Genomic DNA, 24318 nt, shown 5'->3' on the forward strand with positions numbered 1-24318 from the left:
AAAAAAAACGTATGGGAGCTGCTGCCGTCGGTCAGGATCCGGTGTGGAAAACTCCTCCGGTAACAATATGAAGATGAGAAAAATATGGAAAAGGCGCTGCTCCACATTAAAAAAAAAAAAAAAACATTAAACATTTATTTAAAAAGCACAATACAAAAAATAGAAAGATTCGTTTCGGAGCCGGAATGACTCCTTATTATACACTGTTCACATACACTTTACACTGTACATACACTATACAATGCTATACACTGTACACATACACTATACTACAGTATACACATATACTACACACTGTACACATATACCATACACTACATACATCACACATACACATATCAGAAGCAGCACACTGCATATCACACATATACACTATACACCACTGTGCACACTGTATGGTCACACCAGTGTCCTGTACACGAGGAGTGGGCGTGGCTGGCAGCGGTGGTGGGCGTGGCAGGGCGCAGGTGTGAGCGGGGGGCGTTCCCAGGTGACCGCACGGATTCGGGAGCGGAGTCTCCACAGAGCGGAGCCCGGGGGGCGGCGGGAGAGATGGCGGAGGAGTACGGTAAGTGCCGGGACTATACTTACCGATCACTGACCCGGGAGACGGCTCCTGCCCTCATCTCACCTGTCATATCCTTGTTATACAGGGACAGTATCCGCCTGTATATAGATGGACATGTCACCTGCTCCTATATACCAGCCATATACCTGTATCTCACCTGTCATATCCCTGTATATAGATGTATCTGCCACCTGCTACTGTATACCAGCCATATACCTGTATCTCACCTGTCATATCCCTGTATATAGATGTATCTGCCACCTGCTACTGTATACCAGCCATGTACCTGTATCTCACCTGTAATATCCTTGTTATACAGGGACCAGAGGTGTATCCACCTGTATATAGATGTACATGTCACCTGCTCCTATATACCAGCCATGTACCTGTATCTCACCTGTAATATCCCTGTGTACAGAGAATAGTATCTGCCAGTATATAGATGTATATTTTATGTGCTCTAGTATAACAGCCATCTACCTGTATCTCACCTGTCATGTCCCTGTATATAGATGTCACCTGCTTCTGTATACCAGCAATGTCCCTGTATCTCACCTGTCATATCCCTGTATACAGGAACCAGAGCTTTATTCACCTATATATAGATGTATATGTCACCTGCTACTGTATACCAGCATTTCATCGGTCATATTGTATACAGAGTAGTGTCTATATAGCATCGGTCATATTGTATACAGAGTAGTGTCTATATAGCATCGGTCATATTGTATACAGAGTAGTGTCTATATAGCATCGGTCATATTGTATACAGAGTAGTGTCTATATAGCATCGGTCATATTGTATACAGAGTAGTGTCTAAATAGATGTAAATGTCACTTGCTGTATCGGTAGCTTACCTGTTCCTATGTACTAGTAATATCTTCTTTGTTACTTACCTCTGTATACCAGTAATATGTTGTGTATCACGTACAGTACCCCTATATACTAGTAATATCTTATACGTTACTTACCTCTGTATAGCAGTAATATGTTATTCATCGCCTGCCCCTATTTACCAGTAATATAATATACACCACCTGCCCCTATATACCAGTAATATAATATACATTACCTACCCCTATATACCAGTATTATACATCACCTGGCCTATATACCGGTATTCTACATCACCTGCCCCTATATACCAGTAATATAATATACATCACCTGCCCCTATATACCAGTATTATACACCACCTGCCCCTATATACCAGTATTATACATCACCTGCCCTATATACCGGTATTATACACCACCTGCCCCTATGTACCAGTAATATAATATACACCACCTGCCCCTATATACCAGTAATATACATCACCTGCCCCTATATACCAGTAATATAATATACATCACCTGCCCCTATATACCAGTATTATACATCACCTGCCCCTATATACCAGTATTATACACCACCTGCCCCTATATATCAGTATTATAATATACATCACCTGCCCCTATATACCAGTATTATACATCACCTGCCCCTATATACCAGTAATATACACCACCTGCCCCTATATATCAGTATTATAATATACATCACCTGCCCCTATATACCAGTATTATACATCACCTGCCCCTATATACCAGTAATATAATATACATCACCTGCCCCTATATACCAGTATTATACATCACCTGCCCCTATATACCAGTATTATACACCACCTGCCCCTATATACCAGTAATATAATATACACCACCTGCCCCTATATACCAGTAATATAATATACATCACCTGCCCCTATATACCAGTATTATACACCACCTGCCCCTATATACCAGTATTATACATCACCTGCCCCTATATACCAGTATTATACATCACCTTCCCCTATATACCAGTAATATAATATACATCACCTGCCCCTATATACCAGTAATATAATATACATCACCTGCCCCTATATACCAGTATTATAAATCACCTGCCCCTATATACCAGTATTATACATCACCTGCCCCTATATACCAGTACTATACATCACCTGCCTCTATATACCAGTATTATACACCACCTGCCCCTATATACCAGTAATATAATATACACCACCTGCCCCTATATACCAGTATTATACACCACCTGCCCCTATATACCAGTATTATACATCACCTGCCCCTATATACCAATAATATAATATACATACCTGCCCCTATATACCAGTATTATACATCACCTGCTCCTATATACCAGTAAGTGAACCCTTTGGCATGACCTGCTTTTCTGCACTGATCACTAATATCATGTGATATCTGATTGTTATCTAGGTCACAGTTATAGACAAACACAATGTAATTGCACTAATAACAGGCAGCCCGCTGTACACCCATGTCTGATACTGCGCACCCTGAGGAAACATCCACAGTGCTGGGAGAAACAGTGAGACACAGGGAGACACAGTGCAGGGAGAAACAGCCAGACACAGGGAGACACAGTGCAGGGAGAAACAGCCAGACACAGGGAGACACAGTGCAGGGAGAAACAGCCAAACACAGGGAGAAATAAGGAGACACAGTGCAGGGAGAAACAGCCGGACACAGGGAGACACAGTGCAGGGAGAAACAGGGAGACACAGTGCAGGGAGAAACGGCCTGATGCAGGGAGACACAGTGCAGTGAGAAACCGCCAGACACAGGGAGACACAGTGCAGGGAGAAACAGGGGGACACAGGGAGACACAGTGCAGGGAGAAACGGACAGACACAAGGAGACACAGTGCAGGGAGACACAGTGCAGGGAGACACAGCCAGACACAGGGAGAAATAAGGAGACAAAGTGCAGGGAGAAACAGTGAGACGCAGGGAGACACAGTGCAGGGAGAAACAGGGGGACACAGTGCAGGGAGAAACAGCCAGGCACAGTACAGGGAGAAACAGGGAGAGACAGTGCAGGAAGAAACAGCCAGACACAGTGCAGGAAGAAACAGCCAGACAGTGCAGGGAGAAACAGCCAGACACAGTGCAGGGAGAAACAGCCAGGCACAGTGCAGGGAGAAACAGCCAGGCACAGTGCAGGGAGAAACAGCCAGGCACAGTGCAGGGAGAAACAGCCAGGCACAGTGCAGGGAGAAACAGCCAGGCACAGTGCAGGGAGAAACAGCCAGGCACAGTGCAGGGAGAAACAGCCAGGCACAGTGCAGGGAGAAACAGCCAGGCACAGTGCAGGGAGAAACAGCCAGGCACAGTGCAGGGAGAAACAGCCAGGCACAGTGCAGGGAGAAACAGCCAGACACGGTGCAGGGAGAAACAGCCAGGCACAGTGCAGGGGGACACAGCCAGGCACAGTGCAGGGAGAAACAGCCAGGCACAGTGCAGGGAGAAACAGCCAGGCACGGTGCAGGGAGAAACAGCCAGGCACGGTGCAGGGAGAAACAGCCAGGCACGGTGCAGGGAGAAACAGCCAGGCACGGTGCAGGGAGAAACAGCCAGGCACGGTGCAGGGAGAAACAGCCAGGCACGGTGCAGGGAGAAACAGCCAGGCACAGTGCAGGGAGAAACAGCCAGGCACAGTGCAGGGAGAAACAGCCAGGCACAGTGCAGGGAGAAACAGCCAGGCACAGTGCAGGGAGAAACAGCCAGGCACAGTGCAGGGGGAAACAGCCAGGCACAGTGCAGGGGGACACAGCCAGGCACAGTGCAGGGAGAAACGGGGAGACACAGTGCAGGGAGAAACAGCCAGGCACCGTGCAGGGAGAAACAGCCAGGCACAGTGCAGGGAGAAACAGCCAGGCACAGTGCAGGGAGAAACAGCCAGGCACAGTGCAGGGAGAAACAGCCAGGCACAGTGCAGGGAGAAACAGCCAGGCACAGTGCAGGGAGAAACAGCCAGGCACAGTGCAGGGAGACACTGGGAGAAACAGCGTGTGAGCCCCCAACCTCTGAGCACATACTAATAACAAAACTTTTTTTCATTTTCTATGAAAAAGTATTGCAAAAAGTATGTGTGATGGAAGCCCTAATAGAAAACCCTTCATAGCTGTTGATCACATACTGGGGAAGTGATTAACAAGGGGTTCACTTACTTTCTTCCTGCACTGTGGATGTTTACTTAGTTCAGTTACATTATAGGTGTCCATAATTTACTTTACTTACGTTTTACTTTTCATTCCCTTTCCCTTGCACTGACCTCTGTATACCAGTAATCCCTTTATACCCTATCACTTGCTAGGGTGCTCGCTTGGTGCCAGGCTTGGTTCGCTGCTCTCCTGTGCCAGCCAGGTAAACATTTCTAGGTCAGCCGCGGCCGCCCATTATATTAATGGTGACATTGTATATATTACATGTCCGTATTTGCAGTTGGTGTTGCCCGTGTATCTGTGGTGAATACGTCCTGATTGGCAGTTGTGCCCTGGCACGTGTATACTCCATACCCAGGAACTCCAGGGAACTGGCGGCAGGGGGGATCAAGTGCTACTGAGGAGGATAAATATGCTTCAGTTCTGTTATGGTTGGAACATGAAAACAGGATAGCACAGCCAGAAAGTGTTATTATTGGGGTCTGGGAGACCCCTCTATTTCCTGACTGGAGGAGCCAGGCTCTATACTGCACGTTACCATATGGAGCAGAATCAAACCTACATTCCCTCCAATCTTGGGACTCCCTGACATTGGTCATATGGACGCTCTGCGGCTGATACTGTATATGAGGGAGCTCTGTGGTTAATACTGTAGATGAGGGCACTCTGTGGCTGATACTGTACATGAGTGCGCTCTGTGACCATCACTGTGTATGAGGACGCTCTATGGCTGGCACTGTATATGAGGGCGCTCTGTGGCCGACACTGTATGTGAGGGCGCTCTGTGGCCGACACTGTATGTGAGGGCGCTCTGTGGCCGACACTGTATGTGAGGGCGCTCTGTGGCCGACACTGTATGTGAGGGCGCTCTGTGGCCGACACTGTATATGAGGGCGCTCTGTGGCCGACACTGTATATGAGGGCGCTCTGTGGCCGACACTGTATATGAGGGCGCTCTGTGGCTGGCACTGTATAGGAGGGCGCTCTGTGGCCGGCACTGTATAGGAGGGCGCTCTGTGGCCGGCACTGTATAGGAGTGCGCTCTGTGGCCGGCACTGTATAGGAGTGCGCTCTGTGGCCGGCACTGTATAGGAGTGCGCTCTGTGGCCAGCACTGTATAGGAGTGCGCTCTGTGGCCGGCACTGTATAGGAGTGCGCTCTGTGGCCGGCACTGTATATGACGTTGCTCTGTGGCCAGTTCTGTTGATGAAAGCACTCTTTGGCTAGCATTGTATATTAGGGCGTTCTGTGTCCAACGGTGTATATGAGGGCGCTCTGTGGCCGGCACTGTATAGGAGTACGCTCTGTGGCCGGCACTGTATAGGAGTGCTCTCTGTGGCCAGCACTGTATAGGAGTGCGCTCTGTGGCCGGCACTGTATAGGAGTGCGCCCTGTGGCCGGCACTGTATATAACAAACCACGGACGTAACCTCCTAGACCTGCATCTATGTTCACGGTAAATCCCAGATCTTCTAATGCCGTGTACTCATTTATCCCTGTTAGGGGGGAGAGATATTTTCGGGGGACCACAGGGTCATACCATATTGGCAGCTTTAGGTTGCCGCACCTGTAGAATAGTGCTCTCCAGCTGAGGAGTTGTTTTGCAATGGCTAGAGAACCCCAGGCTGCAGACGGTTACCATAGCAGTAGTGCAGTACCAACAAGACAAGTGTTTAGCCAGCTATGGAGTAGGCAGTGCCAGGTGAATTCCTGTGAGCTGACCACCATAGTAACATCCATCATAGACGCACTCCCTCGGCTACTTCCTGATCCTGTGTTTATGGAAATCCAAGAAGCTTATTCAAATCTCTGGCGTGAAGGAAAAGCGACACCATTAACCCCTTCTCCCATAATTGTGCTGTTTGACGTTGACTCGTCCCACCATCCCCAATCCAGGTGGCCTAGAGGTGACTCTTCTGTTCCTTCGCTAATAGAGACCGACTGGTGGTCCGCCAAAGTATTCGATTGGGACTCTCTGATAACATCCCTAATTTCCTTAGCAGTTTGGTTGCCTGGACCCCACAGAGACCCCAATCCTGAATTTTACACCAATTGTACCATATACCCCTCAGGAAATCCAAGGTCCAGCAGCTCCACGGTTAATGCATCAACCATTTTTACGAGGCCATTTTGCAGTAAAGTGACAGCTCCGGTTTAATGTCTAACCCCACACAATACCCGCCATGACTCTGACTCTCACATTTCCAGTCGCGGGATTTCCTTTAAGATGTTTCTGGTCTGCTGAGGTGTCTATAGGCGACAAATATCAAGCAAAACCTTGTTTTTCCTGTTCTACTTGTCTCTAAAACCCTTAACCACCTCAAGTACGGCCTGTAGACCCAGACGTGAGGTCACCCTATTGTCCTATTGATCAGGGAGATTACACGGCCCCATGCGGATCACAAGTCAATTGTACAGGGCCTTAGATGGATTTTAGGATTGTATGACTCGGTAGATGGACAGGCCATAGACAGCCAGTGCCGATATCTCTTTCCTCAACACTTGAGGTATTGGAGGATCTCCCCTGTGTTACACAGTAGGACAATGCGTGACACAGTCTCTCGAGCCTTGTTCCATGTACAGTCATGGCCAAAAGTTTTGAGAATGACACAAATATTATATTTTCCCATGATCTGCTGCCCTCTGGTTTTTATGTGTGTTTGTCAGATGTTTTTATCACATACAGAAATATAATTGCAATCATATTATGAGTAACAGAAGCTTATATTGACAGAATGGGTTAATGCAGCAAGTCAATATTTGCAGTGTTGACCTTTCTTCTTCAGGACCTCTGCAATCCTCCCTGGCTACTCTCAATCAACTTCTGGACCAAATCCTGACTGATAGCCGTCCATTCTAGCACAATCAATGCTTGCATTTTGTCAGAATTTGTTGGTTTTTGTTTGTCCACCCGTCTCTTGATGATTGACCACAAGTTCTCAATGGGATTAAGGTCTGGGGAGTTTCCAGGCCATGGACCCAAAATCTCTGTTTTGTTCCCTGAGCCATTTAGTTATCACCTTTGCTTTATGGCAAGGTGCTCCATCATGCTGGAAAAGGCATTGTTGATCGCCAAACTGCTCTTGGGTGGTTGGGAGAAGTTGCTCTTGGAGGACATTCCGGTACCATTCTTTATTCATGGATCACTACACATGATTGGTTTCAGGATGCTTTACAGTTGGCATGAGACAAGACTGGTGGTAGCGCTCACCTCGTCTTCTCGGAATGAGCTGTTTTCCAGATGTCCCAAACAATCGGGAAGGGGATTCATCAGAGAAAATGACTTTACCCCAGTCCTCAGCAGTCCACTCCCTGTACCTTTTGCAGAATATCAGTCTGTTCCTGATGTTTTTTCTGGAGAGAAGTGGCTTCTTTGCTGCCCTCCTTGAGACCAGGCCTTGCTCCAGGAGTCTCCGCCTCACAGTGCAAAGTGCAGATGCACTCACACCTGCCTGCTGTCATTCCTGAGCAAGCTCTGCACTGCTGGTAGCCCGATCCCGCAGCTGAAACACTTTTAAGAGACGGTCCTGGCGCTTGCTGGTCTTTCTTAAGCGCCCTGGAGCCTTTTTGGCAACAATGGAACCTCTCTCCTTGAAGTTCTTGATCATGCGATAGATTGTTGACTGAGGTGCACTCTTTCTAGCTGTGATACTCTTCCCTGTTAGGCCATTTTTGTGCAGTGTAATGATGACTGCACGTGTTTCTTTAGAAATAACCATGGTTAAAGGGGTACTCCAGCAGGGGGGCACTTTTTTACTGGGACCGGTTCCAGCAGCGGGTCCCGCATCGCGGCGCTCTGGTGCCCGGTTCCCAGCTGTTTCCGGGTGTCTGACGCAGGCCCGAGACGTGACGTCTCAGGTCCGCTCAGCCACTCAGTGAAGGGATCTGAGCGGACTTGAAACGGATCCCGCCTCCTTCACTGAGTGGCTGAGCGGACCTGAGACGTCACATCTCGGGCCCGTGTCAGACACCCGGAAGCGGCCGGGCACCTGAGCGCCGCGATGCGGGACCCACCGCTGGAACCGGGGAGGTGAGTGGACATCTTTTTCCTCAGCCACCTCCTCCCCGGTCCCAGTAAAAAAGTGCCTGGAGTACCCCTTTAACAGAAGAGAAACAATGATGCCAAGCACCAGCCTCCTTTTAAAGTGTCCAGTGGTGTCATTCTTAAGCATGACAGATTGATCTCCAGCCCTGTCCTCATCAACACCCACTTCTGTGTTAATGGAGCAATTACTGAAACAATGTTAGCTGGTCCTTTTAAGGCAGGGCTGCAATGATGTTGAAATGTGTTTTGGGGATAAAGTTCATTTTCTAGGCAAATATTGACTTTGCAAGTAATTGCTGTTAAGCTGATCCCTCTTTATAACATTCTGGAGTATATGCAAATTGCCATTTTAAAAACTGAAGCAGTAGACTTTTGGCGATGACTGTACTGTGGCTAGAGGAAATGGGGCGCAGGCTACCTGTCAGCAGTGAGTAAACATAGAGCGAGGCCTCGGCCATCTGAGCAAATCTCGGAAAAAGAAAGATGTGAAAAAATGTTGTTTGTGCTGAGATCTGATATCTTGCAGGTACAGGCCTGAAGCCTGAGGCTACGCTACTGAGAGTCGGATGGCAACCTGTCTATTCCATGTCTATTTTTATCAATGTACACAAATATTAGTCACTATAGAAGCCAGTAAGGCTGTAGATACTGAGCCAAAAAGTGAGGTCACTATGGCATCATACCGGACAGGAAGTGGAAGGGGGCATGATGTCATCAGACTCTCTCTTCAGGCTTTGGACCAGTATTGCTGGGGTGATAGACCTGCCGAGGAGTGAAGAGAAGGCCCAGCAGAGCCTGAGCCCAGTGGTACCACTCACTGGGGGCACACTTGAAATGTTGAAGCAATAACGGGGTCTTTCCTGGCAACAATACAGGAGACAGTACTGTTTACACCAATGAGATTCCACTGGACAGGCGGAAACTCAAGAACGTTCTATACAATGTAACCTGAAGGGGGCTGAGCTGCATGTGTGATTCTGTTTTTGGAAAAACAGGCCATAAAAACAGCTTTGGTTTTATACAGTACTTGTACCGACTCTGTACCCACAATCTGCCCCCCCCCCCCCCCCCAAACCCCTTGTACCTTCGGATAGCTGCTTTTTATCCAAGATCTGTCCTGGGGTCCATTCGGCAGGTGATGCAGTTATTGTCCTAAAAAACAACTTTTAAACTAGCAGCCCCATGCCCAACGGATAGGGCCTAGATTGTGTATGCATTAGGCTGGCACAACCTCTCTGTCCCTCCTCATCATTAGGAATGCTCCAGGCAGACTGTCTCCTATTCATCAGTTGTGTGGGCTGGATCGTTAAGCAGCTGTGCAATGTTCAGACAGGAAAAAATGTTCCAGTGGCATTCCTAATGATGAAGAGGGTGGGGAGGAGGGACGGAGGGGTGGTGCAAAGTTAGGGCACAGATACTCCAAGCCACGGCCGTTGGGCTGCAAGTTTAAAAGTTGTTTTTTTAGGACAATAACTGCATCACCTGCCGAACGGACCCCAGGATAGATCTTGGATTAAAAGCAGCTATCCTAAGGTACAAGTGGTTTGGGGGGGGTCAGATTGTGGGTACAGAGTCGCTTTAAAGGGGTTAAACAGCGCCACACTCATCCTTAGGTTATGTGTGGTCTTACAACCCAGCTTCATTTGTTGTTGTTGTTGTTTTTTAATGAATCAGAGCTGCAATACAAGGGTGGCTGTGTGTCTGGGTCAAATCAGCTACGTTTTTCTAATCCTAGATAATTCCTTAATTGATGAATGTGACTTTATCCAGAGCCGCAACAATGCTGGTCAAGTGAATGGAGGGTGCGGTGCGGGAGACAAGAGCCGTATTGTTGTGGGCCGTGAGAGATCATCTGGTTTGCAAATCAGGGTCTTGTCTCTCTGGCTACTCGATATGTGTCTTCTAGGAAGATGCAGGTGGAATCGGACACCGCACCATTGTGGCCATGAACCAGCTCTACAGGAACTCTGTGTATTGTGAGCAGAGAGGAGGCCACATCAGAGCCCTGTCTGTTGTGATGGGAGCCGCTGCCGTCACATGCCGGGCATCACCAGGCCCTGGGGAGTGGCATCGCCATGGTGCTGCTTGTTATTCTTAATTACTGGTTTGTTTCCAGGAATGAGGATGATGATGGTGATAACACGTTGTCAATAGTTCCTGCTCTGTAATACCAGGCCAGTGTGATACATCCAGAGTACATGAGTATCACCGTATCACAGCTCATACTCAAAATTCAGCTTCTATTCATGACCTGAAAATGTTGCTGTGTCCTATCCTTTGAGAAGCTGAGATACGATTGACTGTGCTGCCTGTGGCATAGAGGGAATAAGGGGGGGGGGGGTCACCGGAGGTTTTCGTCCACTGACAGGCGGTATGCAGGTTTGGACTGGCCCACAGGGGAGCAGGGGAATCCCCCGGTGGGCCCTACCCATTGGTGGGCCCCTGAGCAGGAGGTCTGCATCCCTGTTTAGCAGCTTCAGGATGACATATAATCCCCCAGTTAGTTTCATGGGACTTCACCTTTCAAGAAACTTAAGTGGACGGCTGTGCTGTTTGCATAGAGAAGGAATGGGTAACCTTCAACCCTCCAGCAGTTGCAAAACTACAACTCCCATCATGCCTGGACAGCTCCTATACACTAGAACAGGGATGGGGAACCTCCGGCCTTCCAGCTGTTTCAAAACCACAACTCCCATCATGCCTGAACAGCCTTCGGCTGTCCAGGCATGATGGGAATTGTAGTTTTGCAAAAGCTGAAAGGCCGAAGGTTCCCCATCCCTGTTCTAGTGTATAGGAGCTGTCCAGGCATGATGGGAGTTGTAGTTTTGCAACTGCTGGAGGGTTGAAGGTTCCCCATCCCTGGCATAGAGTGTCTGACCAGTTACTAACAGTGAGCGAGCGTTGCCGGTCACATACACAGCACTGTGCAAAGTCGCTATAGTAATGTGAAAGGTTTAGCGCTGGGTATATCTGCTGGGTGGGCCCCTAGAATAAAATATTCCCTGGTGGGCCCAAGGTACCCAGTCCAACACTTACTGTATATGTCAAGTCTGTGAACCCCCCCCAAACTGATCCATCATGAATAACTTTATTGAAAACAAACTTTACAACTGCTGGTGGTCCACCTGCCCATCAACCCATTCTTTATCCCCCTCCGTCACTCAGTAACCCCACTCTGAGGTGAGAACCCATGCAGGAAGTGCCATTTACTACCTTAGTAGTGATCGATTCCTGCAGCACCCCCGCAGGAGAAATAAAGCATTACACTCTTCTTCATGAAATCAGGCTGTGCATCGATTTTCTATAGCGAGGTTATTTCTTCTGGTCATCTGGTCTCCGTATATTGGCTTATGGTCGATCATGGGTCTTGAACATTATTGATTGTGTTAAGATGATAACAAAGTTATCTGTGACGTACGGCATCAGGCTTTGTGTGCTGAGTAGAAATAGAATAAACTGCACAGATCTGTATCCCTAGGTATTGGAGGCAAGAATGCGTGAATGTCAACCACATAAGGGGTAGGGCAGCTTGCCAGGATGTTGGTAACTGGGAGTCATCTATAGGAAGGCCTGTCTCATCACCAGAGATGTATAAGGGCCCTATTCCACTGGACGATTATCGTTCACATAATCGTTAACGATTAACGATCTCTAACGACCGCTATTGCGAAAGACCTGAAAACGTTTACTCATTTCCATGGAATGATAATCGTTACTTATGATCGTATTTGCGATCGTTTTTTCTTCGATATTTCTTCGCTATTGCGTTCGTATCTACTGCGAGCGACCGAACGGCGTCCTATTCAATGCGAACGATTTGCGAACGTTTTGCGAACGAGCAACATTAAAAATAGGTCCAGGTCTTATAAAGCGATCAACGATTTCTTGTTCGGTCGTTAATCGTTAACTGCATTTCAACCGAAAGATTATCGCTTAGATTCGAACGATTTAACGATAATCTGAACGATAATCGTCTGATGGAATAGGGCCCTAAGGGTGGAAAAGGCTCCAAGGATCAGCATTTCAGGTTAAACTGCAAAATTACAATAACGCGTTTCAGCCTTCCTTCCCTCTTCATCAGATCATCCATGGCAGCCAAATATTGTTCCACATGAAGCATGACATTAGTATCACAATCCATGAATTGCATCCTGCCATTCGCAAAAAAAAATTCCCATAAAACACCACAAAAGCTCCAAAAACACACAAAGGGCATAAAAAGACTTGAAGGGGTAGTTCAGCAAAAATAAAAATAAAAATCTTTCAAATCAACCGGTGTCAGAAAGTACCAAAGATTTGTAATTTACTTCGATTAAAAAATCTCAAGTCTTCTAGTACTTATCAGCTTCTGGTTGTCCTGCAGGAAGTGGTGTATTCTTTCTAGTCTGGATAGCAGAAAAGGTTTTCTATGGAGATTTGCTGCTGCTCTGTATAGTTCCTGTCATGGACGGAGGTGGCAGCAGAGAGCACTGTGACTGACTGAAAACAATACACCACTTCCTGCAGGACATACAGCAGCTGATAAATACTGGAAATACTGGAGATTTTTTTAAGTAAATTACAAAACTCTGGCACCAGTTGATTTCAAAGAATTTTTTCCTTTAAAAAAAAGCATAACTTGAAACTCATTTTACATTTACAAGTATTTTTGAGGCTGTGTGAACATAGCCAAACTCCAGTTTTCCTGAACCAGGCAGAGCATTGCTTCATCATCCTTGCCAGTCCCGATAACACTGCAGAGCATTGCTCAATATTTTTCAGTAATACTATATAATCCTGCAGACCATCGCTACAATACCCAGGACAATAAACATGGCACTGACACCCGGGTCACTACTTATATTTCCATCTGACTCATGAGGGTGAGAACAAAACTTAGAGGCTGCGGAGTGACAGGCGCAGGGATCAAGGCTCATATCCTGGGGGTATGTATAGAAAGAGTAAGAGAAGCTCAGGATGAGAGAACGGCCTTTGCCTATGGCACAAGGGGTAACAAAGGGGACGGCGGGGTAAGTTACTGGGTGAGGATCAGGAGGTAATCCTGAGTGTATAAGGTGGCACAATTATGAGCTGTAATAGAACGCTGAGCTTTTGTTCTCGGTGACGGCCGGCGCTGCCCACACCCACATGATACACAATGTTTGCACAAACACGGAAATATATATATAGCCTTTATCTGGAAATCAGGAGGAGGGTGGGGGCAGTAGTGAGGACGTCGCAGAAGGATCCCCGGGATCTGTGAGAATGAGAGAACCACAGAAGCTGGAAATCTCACCAGGAGCTACATAAAAGAAAATGATTGTATGAAATTTGAGATTTTGTATATTCGTTCAAAAATCAATGAGTTCTGAGATAACTGAAGAGTGCCCCAGATATATTAGGGTGGAGAGAGCCTACAAAGAGCGTCTCTTGCTCTGGAGGACCCAGCTTGGCTGTGGTTACATGTAATTCTTTATTTGCCCTGTGGGGGAGCTGCAGCGAAAAGTAATACTTGTGCCAGATTCCTCCACAGATTATGGACGATCACTGGAGGTCTTAGTATATTAGTCAACCCGGGAACATCTTATTTATCCAGCTCAGGGTAAAGATGGAAGGGAATATGGTGGATTTGCCATTGGGTGTCACGTCATGGGGCTCCATCTTCCATTAGTAGTAGGCCTTAGAAATGATATTTCTGTGGGTGGCAGACCGGCATCCAGGTCTCTTACTGGAGCCAGCATTGTAAACATTGGGTGGTGGGCCGGTATATATTTGTGTAATGCAGAGGAAGGCCAGTCACACAGGGGGGCGCTATCCCGTCTGAATGTTATGATGTGACAGCAATATCCCACTCAATTTGTAAAGAAAGAAACTGCCCTCAAAGGATAATCGTATTATATCATATAAAGCCATAAAGCGGTGCCCATATGGTAATTATACTCAGGAAAGTCGTAGAGGCCCCAAGGGCATTTGCCCTTCTTGCCCTTTCTTTGGACACAAGCCAATTCCACCACCCCTTTCGGCTGGCCGTGTATATATTCATCCTGGCGTACGATACCTGAGGAAAGTACAAGTCATAAAAACACAGCCAAGAATATGACAAATGAAGCTTGTTAGTAAGATTGAAGGTTACGAGCATCATTTCCTGGTAATTACCTGATAAGAGCGAAAAATATGCGGCAATTAACACGTTACAATGAGAATAGCCCTGCCCTGTGACTGCCATAGAAGAAGCCTACGGGATCATAGGGGCCAACATAACACGTTACAGTGAGGATAGCCCTGCCCTGTGACTGCCATAGAAGAAGCCTACGGGATCATAGGGGCCAACATAACACGTTACAGTGAGGATAGCCCTGCCCTGTGACTGCCGTAGAAGAAGCCTACGGGATCATAGGGGACAACATAACACGTTACAGTGAGGATAGCCCTGCCCTGTGACTGCCATAGAAGAAGCCTACGGGATCATAGGGGCCAACATAACACGTTACAATGAGAATAGCCCTGCCCTGTGACTGCCATAGAAGAAGCCTACGGGATCATAGGGGCCAACATAACACGTTACAGTGAGGATAGCCCTGCCCTGTGACTGCCATAGAAGAAGCCTACGGGATCATAGGGGCCAACATAACACGTTACAGTGAGGATAGCCCTGCCCTGTGACTGCCATAGAAGAAGCCTACGGGATCATAGGGGACAACATAACACGTTACAGTGAAGATAGCCCTGCTCTGTGACTGCCATAGAAGAAGACTACGGGAGCATAGGGGCCAACATAACATGTTACAATGAGGATAGCCCTGCCCTGTGACTGCTGTAAAAGAAGCCTACGGGATCATAGGGGCCAACATAACATGTTATAATGAGGATAACCCTGCCCTGTTACTTCCAATGAAGATGACTACGGGATCATAGGGGGCCAACATAACATGTTATAATGAGGGTAGCCCTGCCCTTTGGCTGCCATGGAAGAAGACCACGAGAGTGATCAAAGGGGCCAACATAACACATTACAGTGAGGCTAGCCCAGCCCTATGACTGCCACAGGGTCTGTCCTACATGATGTTTGACCTTCAATGCTTTGTGGCTGTTCATAGAGCAAAATGGAGCCCCTTGACCACTATACTTATCAGGACAGTGTCCCAGGCTTCTTTAGGCTTCTTTGTTCTATCTTGTCTTAGAGAACAGATTTGCAATCGTTTAACCAGTTTCTTTATTTGCTGACATTATGGTCATCCTGGAGAAGATTCCTTAGTCACACCTGGGCCAGATCCAGGATGGTGGAGATTTTGGGGCAACATATTTGGTGGGGACCCTTTAAGCTGAATATAAACATAGGATAATAGTTGGTAGGACCCCACTGCAATCTAATTGCCCTTAACACTGTCCTTGACCATTGGCCATTGACCACCAGCCACTAATACTTCTTCCTTCTATTTGTAGGTGAACCGGCAAAATATGACCCGAAATTCAATGGACCTATCAAAAACCGGTAAGTACATTGTCTGTCCAGGAATCCCCTGCTTGGCGGCCATGCTGATGTAGTCCTGCTCCCAGGTGAAAGTCCTAGAACTTTTCATTATTCAGCGATTAAACTTTCGTTAAAGGTCATCCTGGGTTGATTCACCATCAGAAGACAATACTATAGAAGTAAATGGTGCCGTGTATGTATGTGGTTTGTCTTACTGACTGTCTCCTTCCCCCACACAGGAGCTGCACAGACATCATCTGCTGTATCCTGTTCATGGTGTTCATCCTCGGTTACATTGTGGTTGGTATTTTAGGTAAGTGGCATCACAGCTCTATATAGTCAGCATTGGGTCTCGTATATGTTACAGTATACAGTATAGTCACTTCACTGGTTACAGAATATATAAAAGTCACACAGAAGAGTGTTTGGTAAATGTATAAAAAGATGGAGGCCTAAAATTGTAAGGTCCTGGTGTGAATTCATTGTCCACAATACTGGCACTCTATTATTTGGTACTGTGACAGGGACTGCTATGAAGTAACTCTGACTATTATAGGGGCACTCTGGCATTATTATGTGACGCTTTAACATCTATGCAGTGCTCTTACTGACACTATTATGAAGGTAATCTCTATTATAGGGGCACGTTGGCATTGTTATGTGGAGCTCTGGCTATTATGAGGGTACTCTGGCATGAATATGTAAAGCTCTAGCTATGCAATGTAGCACTCTGACTGACACTATTATGAGAGTACTCTGGCACTATTATAAGATCAATCGGGCACTACTGAAGAGGCACCCTGACATTGTTGTTTGGCTCTTTTTATGCAGCGATCTGGCCCTATTAGAGGGGTAATATGACACTATTATAGGGAGGCTATATATTATGTGGAGCTGTGGTTCTATTATACAGTGGTCTGGCTGACACCATTAGCAGAGTACTCTGGTACTATTATAGGAGCATTCTGGCACTCTATTACTCTATTATGAAGCAAATGGCCGAAACTGTTATGAGGGCACTCTGGCATTATTATAGGGGCACTTTGGCATTGCTATGTGTAGCTTGGGCTCTGCTATGCAGCACTCTGGCTTATACTGTTATAAGAGAACTCTGGCACTAATATAGGGGCACTCTGATGTTGGCATGTGGAGCTGTGGCTCTGTTAGGCCGTATTCTGACTAACACTATTTTATGGCCACTCTGACACTATTATAGAGGCACTCTAGCATTGAAATATGGAGCTCCAGCTTTGGATTTATTTGGCCATCCACGTAGGCTCTCTTTCTGACACTATTACGTAGCTCCTCCGGCCCTGCTATGTAGTCTGTATCACATGTACTCTCCGGAGTTTACTGCTGAATCTGTTTGGTTTGAGTTGGAGTTCTGTATCTCGGGATCCACAGCTACAGGCGGGTCTGTGTCTGTTTACATGGAGGGTATCTAAGGTCAGTGTACACATACGTAGATGCCAATAACCACGGGCCCCCAAGGATTAGACCCCGGGGACTATATTCAGGCTTGTTGTGGATAACACAGAGTAGCGCCATATGATACATACGCAGAGTTTTCCCATCATTATGGGATCAGTAGTCGCTGATATCAGCATGAGCCTTATCGCTGGGGCTATAATCTACAGTGAAAACATTCCAAACTACAACGTGTCTGTGAAAAAAGATGGCCGCCATACGCCTGTTTACTTTATCAGACAGAGATAAGTTTATCTGCAGGTGCTAAGTGATAACTTCTAATAGCTTCACACTTACCCCTATGTATGGTGCGGTATATTTATGAGCCTTGAAGGGTGCGGAGGGTAGGCGGCCGCCCCAGCCTTCTCAGAGACAAAAGAAAGCACTTTTTTGGCAATTTATTAAACATTGAGGACATCTTTGTATAACATAAACAAAATGGCCGCTGCTTTGATGTGTCAGTCACCAGAACTGCCCTGGTGCCACGTCAGGTGAATAACTGTGGGGAGAGAGCCATATCTGTGCTGGTCAAACAATATGTTTGTGTCCGTGTATGTTACCGATACAGTCACCTATTTTGATAACAACCCTGGAAAAGTTGAGTAGTAGAAAAATAACAACTCGTGGCCTTCCTGGAAGCCATGAAAGGTCCTTAGAGAGTACTAGAAATGCTGACCTACCATGTATAGATTTTTAATTATCCATCAAAGAAGAGGCCACAGCAGAGAGAGGCCTGTATGTTTTAGGGCTTAGAGGTGGCATACTAGGGGCCTGGGGCCTGAGGGGGGCCTAAAAGCCCCTCTGCCACATACTGGGGAGAAGTCCCCAGTATTATAAATGGCCCATACTGGTGATGGGGACCAAGTGACTAATTTTGCATGCGGTTCAGCCCAGGAGCTTCAGGTTAGGCCTCTGATTATATATTGATTATATTTCTGCACCTAAGGGGCTGTATATATCACATGTGGTGGTTGCGGGTGAATTTACTATGACCAACCCTAAGCCTCTCTGGAACAGTTACAGTCTTCAAGATGAGGTTATATAGCAATACAATTCAGACCACATAAGCTGCAATATAAGTATTGTTTCCTTGTTCCTTATCAGTTACGTCACAGCCTGATAGGAATTAACTCTTTCTCTACTAGCCTGTCCTGGTGCTTTATCCTGGGCAGTTTTGCTGCTATATCCTGGGTAGTTAGGCCTTGCCTTTTACTATACGTTGGGACATTGTGACACTATACCCTGGGTGGTCTTGTTGCCGTGCCCTGGGTGGTCTTGTTGCCGTGCCCTGGGTGGTCTTGTTGCCGTGCCCTGGGTGGTCTTGTTGCCGTGCCCTGGGTGGTCTTGTTGCTGTGCCCTGGGTGGTCTTGTTGCCGTACCCTGGGTGGTCTTGTTGCCGTGCCCTGGGTGGTCTTGTTGCCGTACCCTGGGTGGTGGTGACACTGTACTCTGGGCAGTTTTAGTGATATATCCTTGGTGCTCTTGACCTTGTTACCTGGGCAGTCTATGAATGGTCATCTACATCATCGTGGCCTTCATGGATTTGGTTTTAATGTTGTACCCTGAGCAATCTTGGCCTTGTCACTTATGTAGTGTTGATACTATACCCTGGGTGGTCTTGGCATTGTACCTTGAACTGTTTTGATGCCCTACCCTGGGTGGTCTTAGCAACTCGAGTTAAATATAATTTGGGTTGGCTCTTGGTGATGCTACAAGCAAGGGGACCCTTGTAACAAACAGGGATTATACAAAATGGAGAAGCCCTTTAAGCTCACCATGCACTAAAGATTTCACATGGCCGAAAGGGTTGACTGCTACCGGACACCGTCTAAGATATGATTTTCATACATCAACCATGAAGCAGCCTCTGAAGTTTCTGGTGTAGTGTCAGTATGACCAGTCCCATCTCACATGCACTGTAGGAGTCTTCTTCCAGGAGTCGTGCCTCTGGCTGAGTAACTGTATATCACCAGTCCCCTTAGGACAACTTTGATGACTTTTAAGGGACCGGTCAAACAACTAGTCTATGGAATGTTCCACATTCATCTTGAGTATTGGGTGCTGCGCTGTACAGCACTGTTACTAGTGGTAAAACCAGTTGAGCCAAAAACTGTCTAAAGACCATGTAGAAAGTTTACTAGAGAAGCTTTGAAAATATAGCTTAAAGTAGTGAATAAAAAGAAAGAAAGCCGAGCAAAGTCCAAGATAAACAAGTCTCGTTGTTGAGAATGTAAATGGTTATTATAGCTAGAGGTGTGACTAGTAGCACCAGGGCCCTAAAAATAGATGTGTTAGGGGGCCCCAACCACTATGTGCCATGTATCGTATCTTCTTTTATGGTATCTCCGGGCCCCCTGAGGCACAGGGTACAGTTACCTCAATACCACCATAGTTAAGTCCATGTTCTTGGAGGTAGAGAAGGGCTTCCTGGGTGAGAAGATATTCAATGGATCCTCAATGAGGTGATGGTTGGGAGTTGTCATTGTAGGGTTTGAGGTGGAGCCAATCCTTGCCAACCAAGCCAAGTGGTTGCCATCAAATTCTAGGCAATGATTTGATGGAAGTCTTCAGGCTGTGGCTGGAGACTACCAGCAACTACAACTTCCAGCATGCCATGACATCCACAGGCTAGAGACCACTGCACTACGACTTGAGTTTCTTCAATAGATTGGCGCAATGTAGTGGGGGAAAAATTTTTTAATTTGGTGGTACAGGAATGAGAAATCCTAAATAATTTGTCTTCATATTCCGCAGCCTGGTTATATGGAGATCCACGACAGGTGATATATCCCCGAAATTCTACAGGAATGTACTGTGGGGTCGGGGAAAACGAGTGAGTATTAAGAAAAACAAAAATAAAACACCAATTATTGGTGTTTTGTTTTTTTATTTAAAATAAAAAAACTATTTTATGACTTCTTCCCACCCATCTTTGCAATATGGTCGCTCCCCTAACCCAAAACTTCACACGTCCTACAATGTGGTCTCAACAGGAGTCAAAGTCTTGAGTCCCTGGAATCACAAAAAAACCTTTAAATTCACAAGCTATATGGGCCAAGTTCAGTAGCCTTCAGAGTTGTCTCTAGGGCATGGTCCAGGCTTAATGGCCACCCTCACTGTACTCCTTTACTCTTTGCAGATGATCCATACTTTACACAGCTGCTCCTTTCTCTTGCATGACTCCTCCCTCTAGCATCTCCCACTCCTCACCATTTCAGCCCTGCTGGATGGAGGCTTTAGGACCCTGTACCCTTCAGTATTCTGGGCCTTCACATGTTTCTTTTCTTGCAGGAACAAGCCCTATGTGTTGTACTATGATTTGCTGAAATGCATCACAGGGACAAACATCTTGGCTTCTGCCCTGAATGGATTGCAGTGCCCCACCACCCAGGTAAGTCCCTGTATTGCCTGACCTCCACAGCGCCCCCTGTCTTCCATGGTGCAGTCAGTTATTTACTTTCATATCCGTCCACATTACAGGTGTGTGTGGCAGAATGCCCCAAGATCTTCCGGGGTACCATTCCCTTTGGGACCCCTAAACAAGTGTTCATTCAGGACTACTGTCAGCCCAGCATAAACCTAAGCACCACAGTCCTGGTCAGTATATTGAGGAAAATGGCGTATATGTCACTACAATCTATCTGCTAGAGGAGTACATATATAATGAAGCGGACTATAACGTACCTCCATCTTGGACCCATACACAAGCACATTGGGGTTCCTGTTTAACCCCTTAATACTCCATGATCTGTTCTGCCCCTCATCTACCCATCGTGGTGAAATGGTACAAATGCTCATAAGTTGGACCCGTTGAAGGGGTACTCCAGCGGGAGAAAAAAAAATCTTTCAAATCAACTGTTGTCAGAAAGTCTCAGAAATTTGTTATTTGCTTCTATTAAAAAAATCTCCAGTCTTCCAGTACTTATCAGCTTCTGTATGTTCTGCAGGAAGTGGTATATTCTTTCCAGTCTAATACAATGCTCCCTGCTGCCACCTCTGTCCAAGGCAGTAGCAAATCCCCATAGAACACATCTGGAAAAAAACACTTCATGCAGGACATAAAGCAGCTGATAAGGACTGGATAATTTTTAATAGAAGTAAACTACAAATCTCTGGCACCAACTAATTTGAAAGAATTTTGCTGGCGTACCCCTTTAAGTATTTTAATGTGACATTAACTTTTACATCTTATCCCAATTTTTCTTAGCCTGTACAAGAAATCATAGCCCGGGAGCTGTGTCCGGTGTTTTTGATCCCCTCCAATCCGTGTGAGTAATAGAGAAGGTGTCTCTGATTGTACATAGCATAGTGAAAGGGGGGATGAGGAACCTTTATAGCTTTTGGAAAGTCAAACTACGTCTAAGTGGTGCTGGGGCTGCAGAAGGACCCAACATCAATAAAAAAAAAAAAAAACACAGTTTTTGAAACAATTTTGTAGATATCTACAAAACCTGTACAGCAGTATACATAATGGGGGGAGATTTATCAAACTGGTGTAAAGTGAAACTGGCTCAGTTGCCCCTAGCAACCAGTCAGATTCCACCTTTCATTCCTCACAGACTCTTTAAAAAGTGAAAGGCGGAATCTGATTGGTTGCTAGGGGCAACTGGGCCAGTTTCACTTTACACCAGTTTGATAAATCTCCCCCAATGTGTATATATAGCATTGACTTGGGAACATACAATAGGGTATAACACGGAATTGCTAGCCCCCACCCCCAAACTTAACCTAAGAATAAAACACAGAGACCTTTTACTTTGCAAATATTTATGGCCACGGTACTTTGTAAGGGTTACAATAAATTAAAAGCAGTAAATCAACCAAGCCTAAAACTTTCATTAAAATTGTCCAAGATACAATCCTATCCTCCCAGGGTAAACTGGGGGGCCCCTGCCATTCAGCTGGTACGAGGCCTCTAAACAGAAGGGAGACAGTATCGGCAGCCACTGTCCCTTTTAATAGTGAGTGAAACCCTGCACAGGACTTCCCTCCAAGATGGACGGCAATTACCGAGCAAGGTGGTAAAAAATGGGAAGGTGGCAAACCTCAGCACTGTTATAAGGGAGGCCATTTTGTCTATCTCTATATTTCTGAGCCCGGCTTTCTGTCTCAGTCTTTAACAGGTGTTTTCCCAGTTCAAATCTCACCTTCCCTTCTAATTTTACCATCAATGACATGAGCGGGAACCAGTCACGAGACAGCATAGTCAGCGCAACCAAGTGAGTATCCTTTTTACCCTTTGCTTTTTGGCACGCTGCAAAATTTCGTTATTAACAGTAGTACAGTTGACTTTACCAGTTCTCGTAACTTTTTTTTTTTTTTTTTTTAATCTAGCCAAATATTGGATTCATTCAACTTCCAGAATTTGGGAAAGAAGATATTTCAGGACTTTGCCAAGTCTTGGTCCTGGATCATCATGTAAGTGGTGATGGATCTTGTGGGGGAACGTGAATGATGGGAGGTGGTCATGGTGGTAACTGTTGATGGGAAGGTGTCAGCATCACATGGTGTAAGTGAGGCCAGACAGGCATTTAGTAGGTTGTAGATAGACAGACAGACAGACAGACAGATAGATAGATAGGAGATAGATAGGAGATAGATAGGAGATAGGTAGGAGATAGGTAGGAGATAGGTAGGAGATAGATAGATAATAATGGAAAATCCACAGCACTCCTCGGTGAAGTCAAACGTGTAATTTATTCATAAAGGCAAGTGCAGCATACAGACGCAACGTTTCAGCAGCTATTCGCCGCCATTTTCAAGCGTGTCAAGCTTGAAAATGGCGGCGAATAGCTGCTGAAACGTTGCGTCTGTATGCTGCACTTGCCTTTATGAATAAATTACACGTTTGACTTCACCGAGGGGTGCTGTGGATTTTCCATTATTATATAGCACGGTCCCTGGTCTTGACTTGGATCCACTGTCACATCAACCTTATCGAAGTGCTGCTTCTACTTTCTGGTAGATAGATATGTATTTGATAGATAGATAGGTATGTGAGAAGAGCTGACATTCTCTAATCTTCTGTCTTCTTGTGTTGCAGAGCTTTGGTTATAGCTATGGTGGTGAGTCTTCTCTTCCTCATATTGCTGAGGTTCACTGCCGGTATCCTGGTGTGGCTGCTCATCATTGGTGTGATAGGGGTTATTGGATACGGTAAGTCCTGGCACTAATAATCCAGGATGTTACTCAGGATCAGTACAGGATCAGTAATGTGTATACTCAGTGACCTCACCAGCAGAATAGTGAGTGCAGCTCTGGAGTATAATACAGGGTGTAACACAGGATCAGTACAGGATAAGTAAAGTAATGTGTATACACAGTGACCTCACCAGCAGAATAGTGAGTGCAGCTCTGAAGTATATTACAGGATGTAACTCAGGATCAGTACAAAATGTCAAGCATTTACAAAGTGACTCAACTTACTTACGTGTGTTGTATATCCTGGAAAATAATGTTCACATTTGGACATTCAGGAAGCAGGAACATGGCCCATATCTATCCCCATACCGTCACAGCAATCCCTTATCTATGTCCTGTTGTGAACTCAATGACGCGCTGAGTCAAACCTCAATATAATAACACTGGAGTATTGATGTAGTCCAGATCAAAGAAATACTAACAGGGAAGGGGACGCCAATGGTTATAAATTGTCTCCGGATTATCAAATATGGCCCCACTCTTCTCCATGGACCGTGTCTGTTATTGCAGCTTAGTGTCACCCAAGTGACTAGAACTGAACTGCAGTACCAGATGTGACCAATGTACAG

The 24318-nt window shown here is 46.1% G+C and overlaps 1 protein-coding gene across 1 annotated transcript in view; it reads left to right on the forward strand.

Annotated features, from left to right (window-relative positions):
• The first annotated feature begins 487 nt into the window (after window positions 1-487).
• SLC44A4 (solute carrier family 44 member 4) overlaps window positions 488-24318 on the forward strand; it is a 43420-nt gene continuing 19589 nt past the window's right edge. The window contains exons 1-10 of the mRNA XM_069944224.1: window positions 488-568; window positions 16054-16102; window positions 16321-16394; window positions 20303-20381; window positions 20840-20939; window positions 21029-21145; window positions 21756-21816; window positions 22662-22767; window positions 22883-22966; window positions 23592-23704. Coding sequence (XP_069800325.1) covers window positions 553-568; window positions 16054-16102; window positions 16321-16394; window positions 20303-20381; window positions 20840-20939; window positions 21029-21145; window positions 21756-21816; window positions 22662-22767; window positions 22883-22966; window positions 23592-23704 — 799 coding nt within the window. The 5' untranslated portion in view covers window positions 488-552. The remainder of the gene's footprint in view (window positions 569-16053; window positions 16103-16320; window positions 16395-20302; window positions 20382-20839; window positions 20940-21028; window positions 21146-21755; window positions 21817-22661; window positions 22768-22882; window positions 22967-23591; window positions 23705-24318) is intronic.

The sequence above is a fragment of the Dendropsophus ebraccatus genome, chromosome 10 (genome assembly GCF_027789765.1).
Source record: "Dendropsophus ebraccatus isolate aDenEbr1 chromosome 10, aDenEbr1.pat, whole genome shotgun sequence".
NCBI classification, from domain to species: Eukaryota; Metazoa; Chordata; class Amphibia; order Anura; family Hylidae; genus Dendropsophus; species Dendropsophus ebraccatus.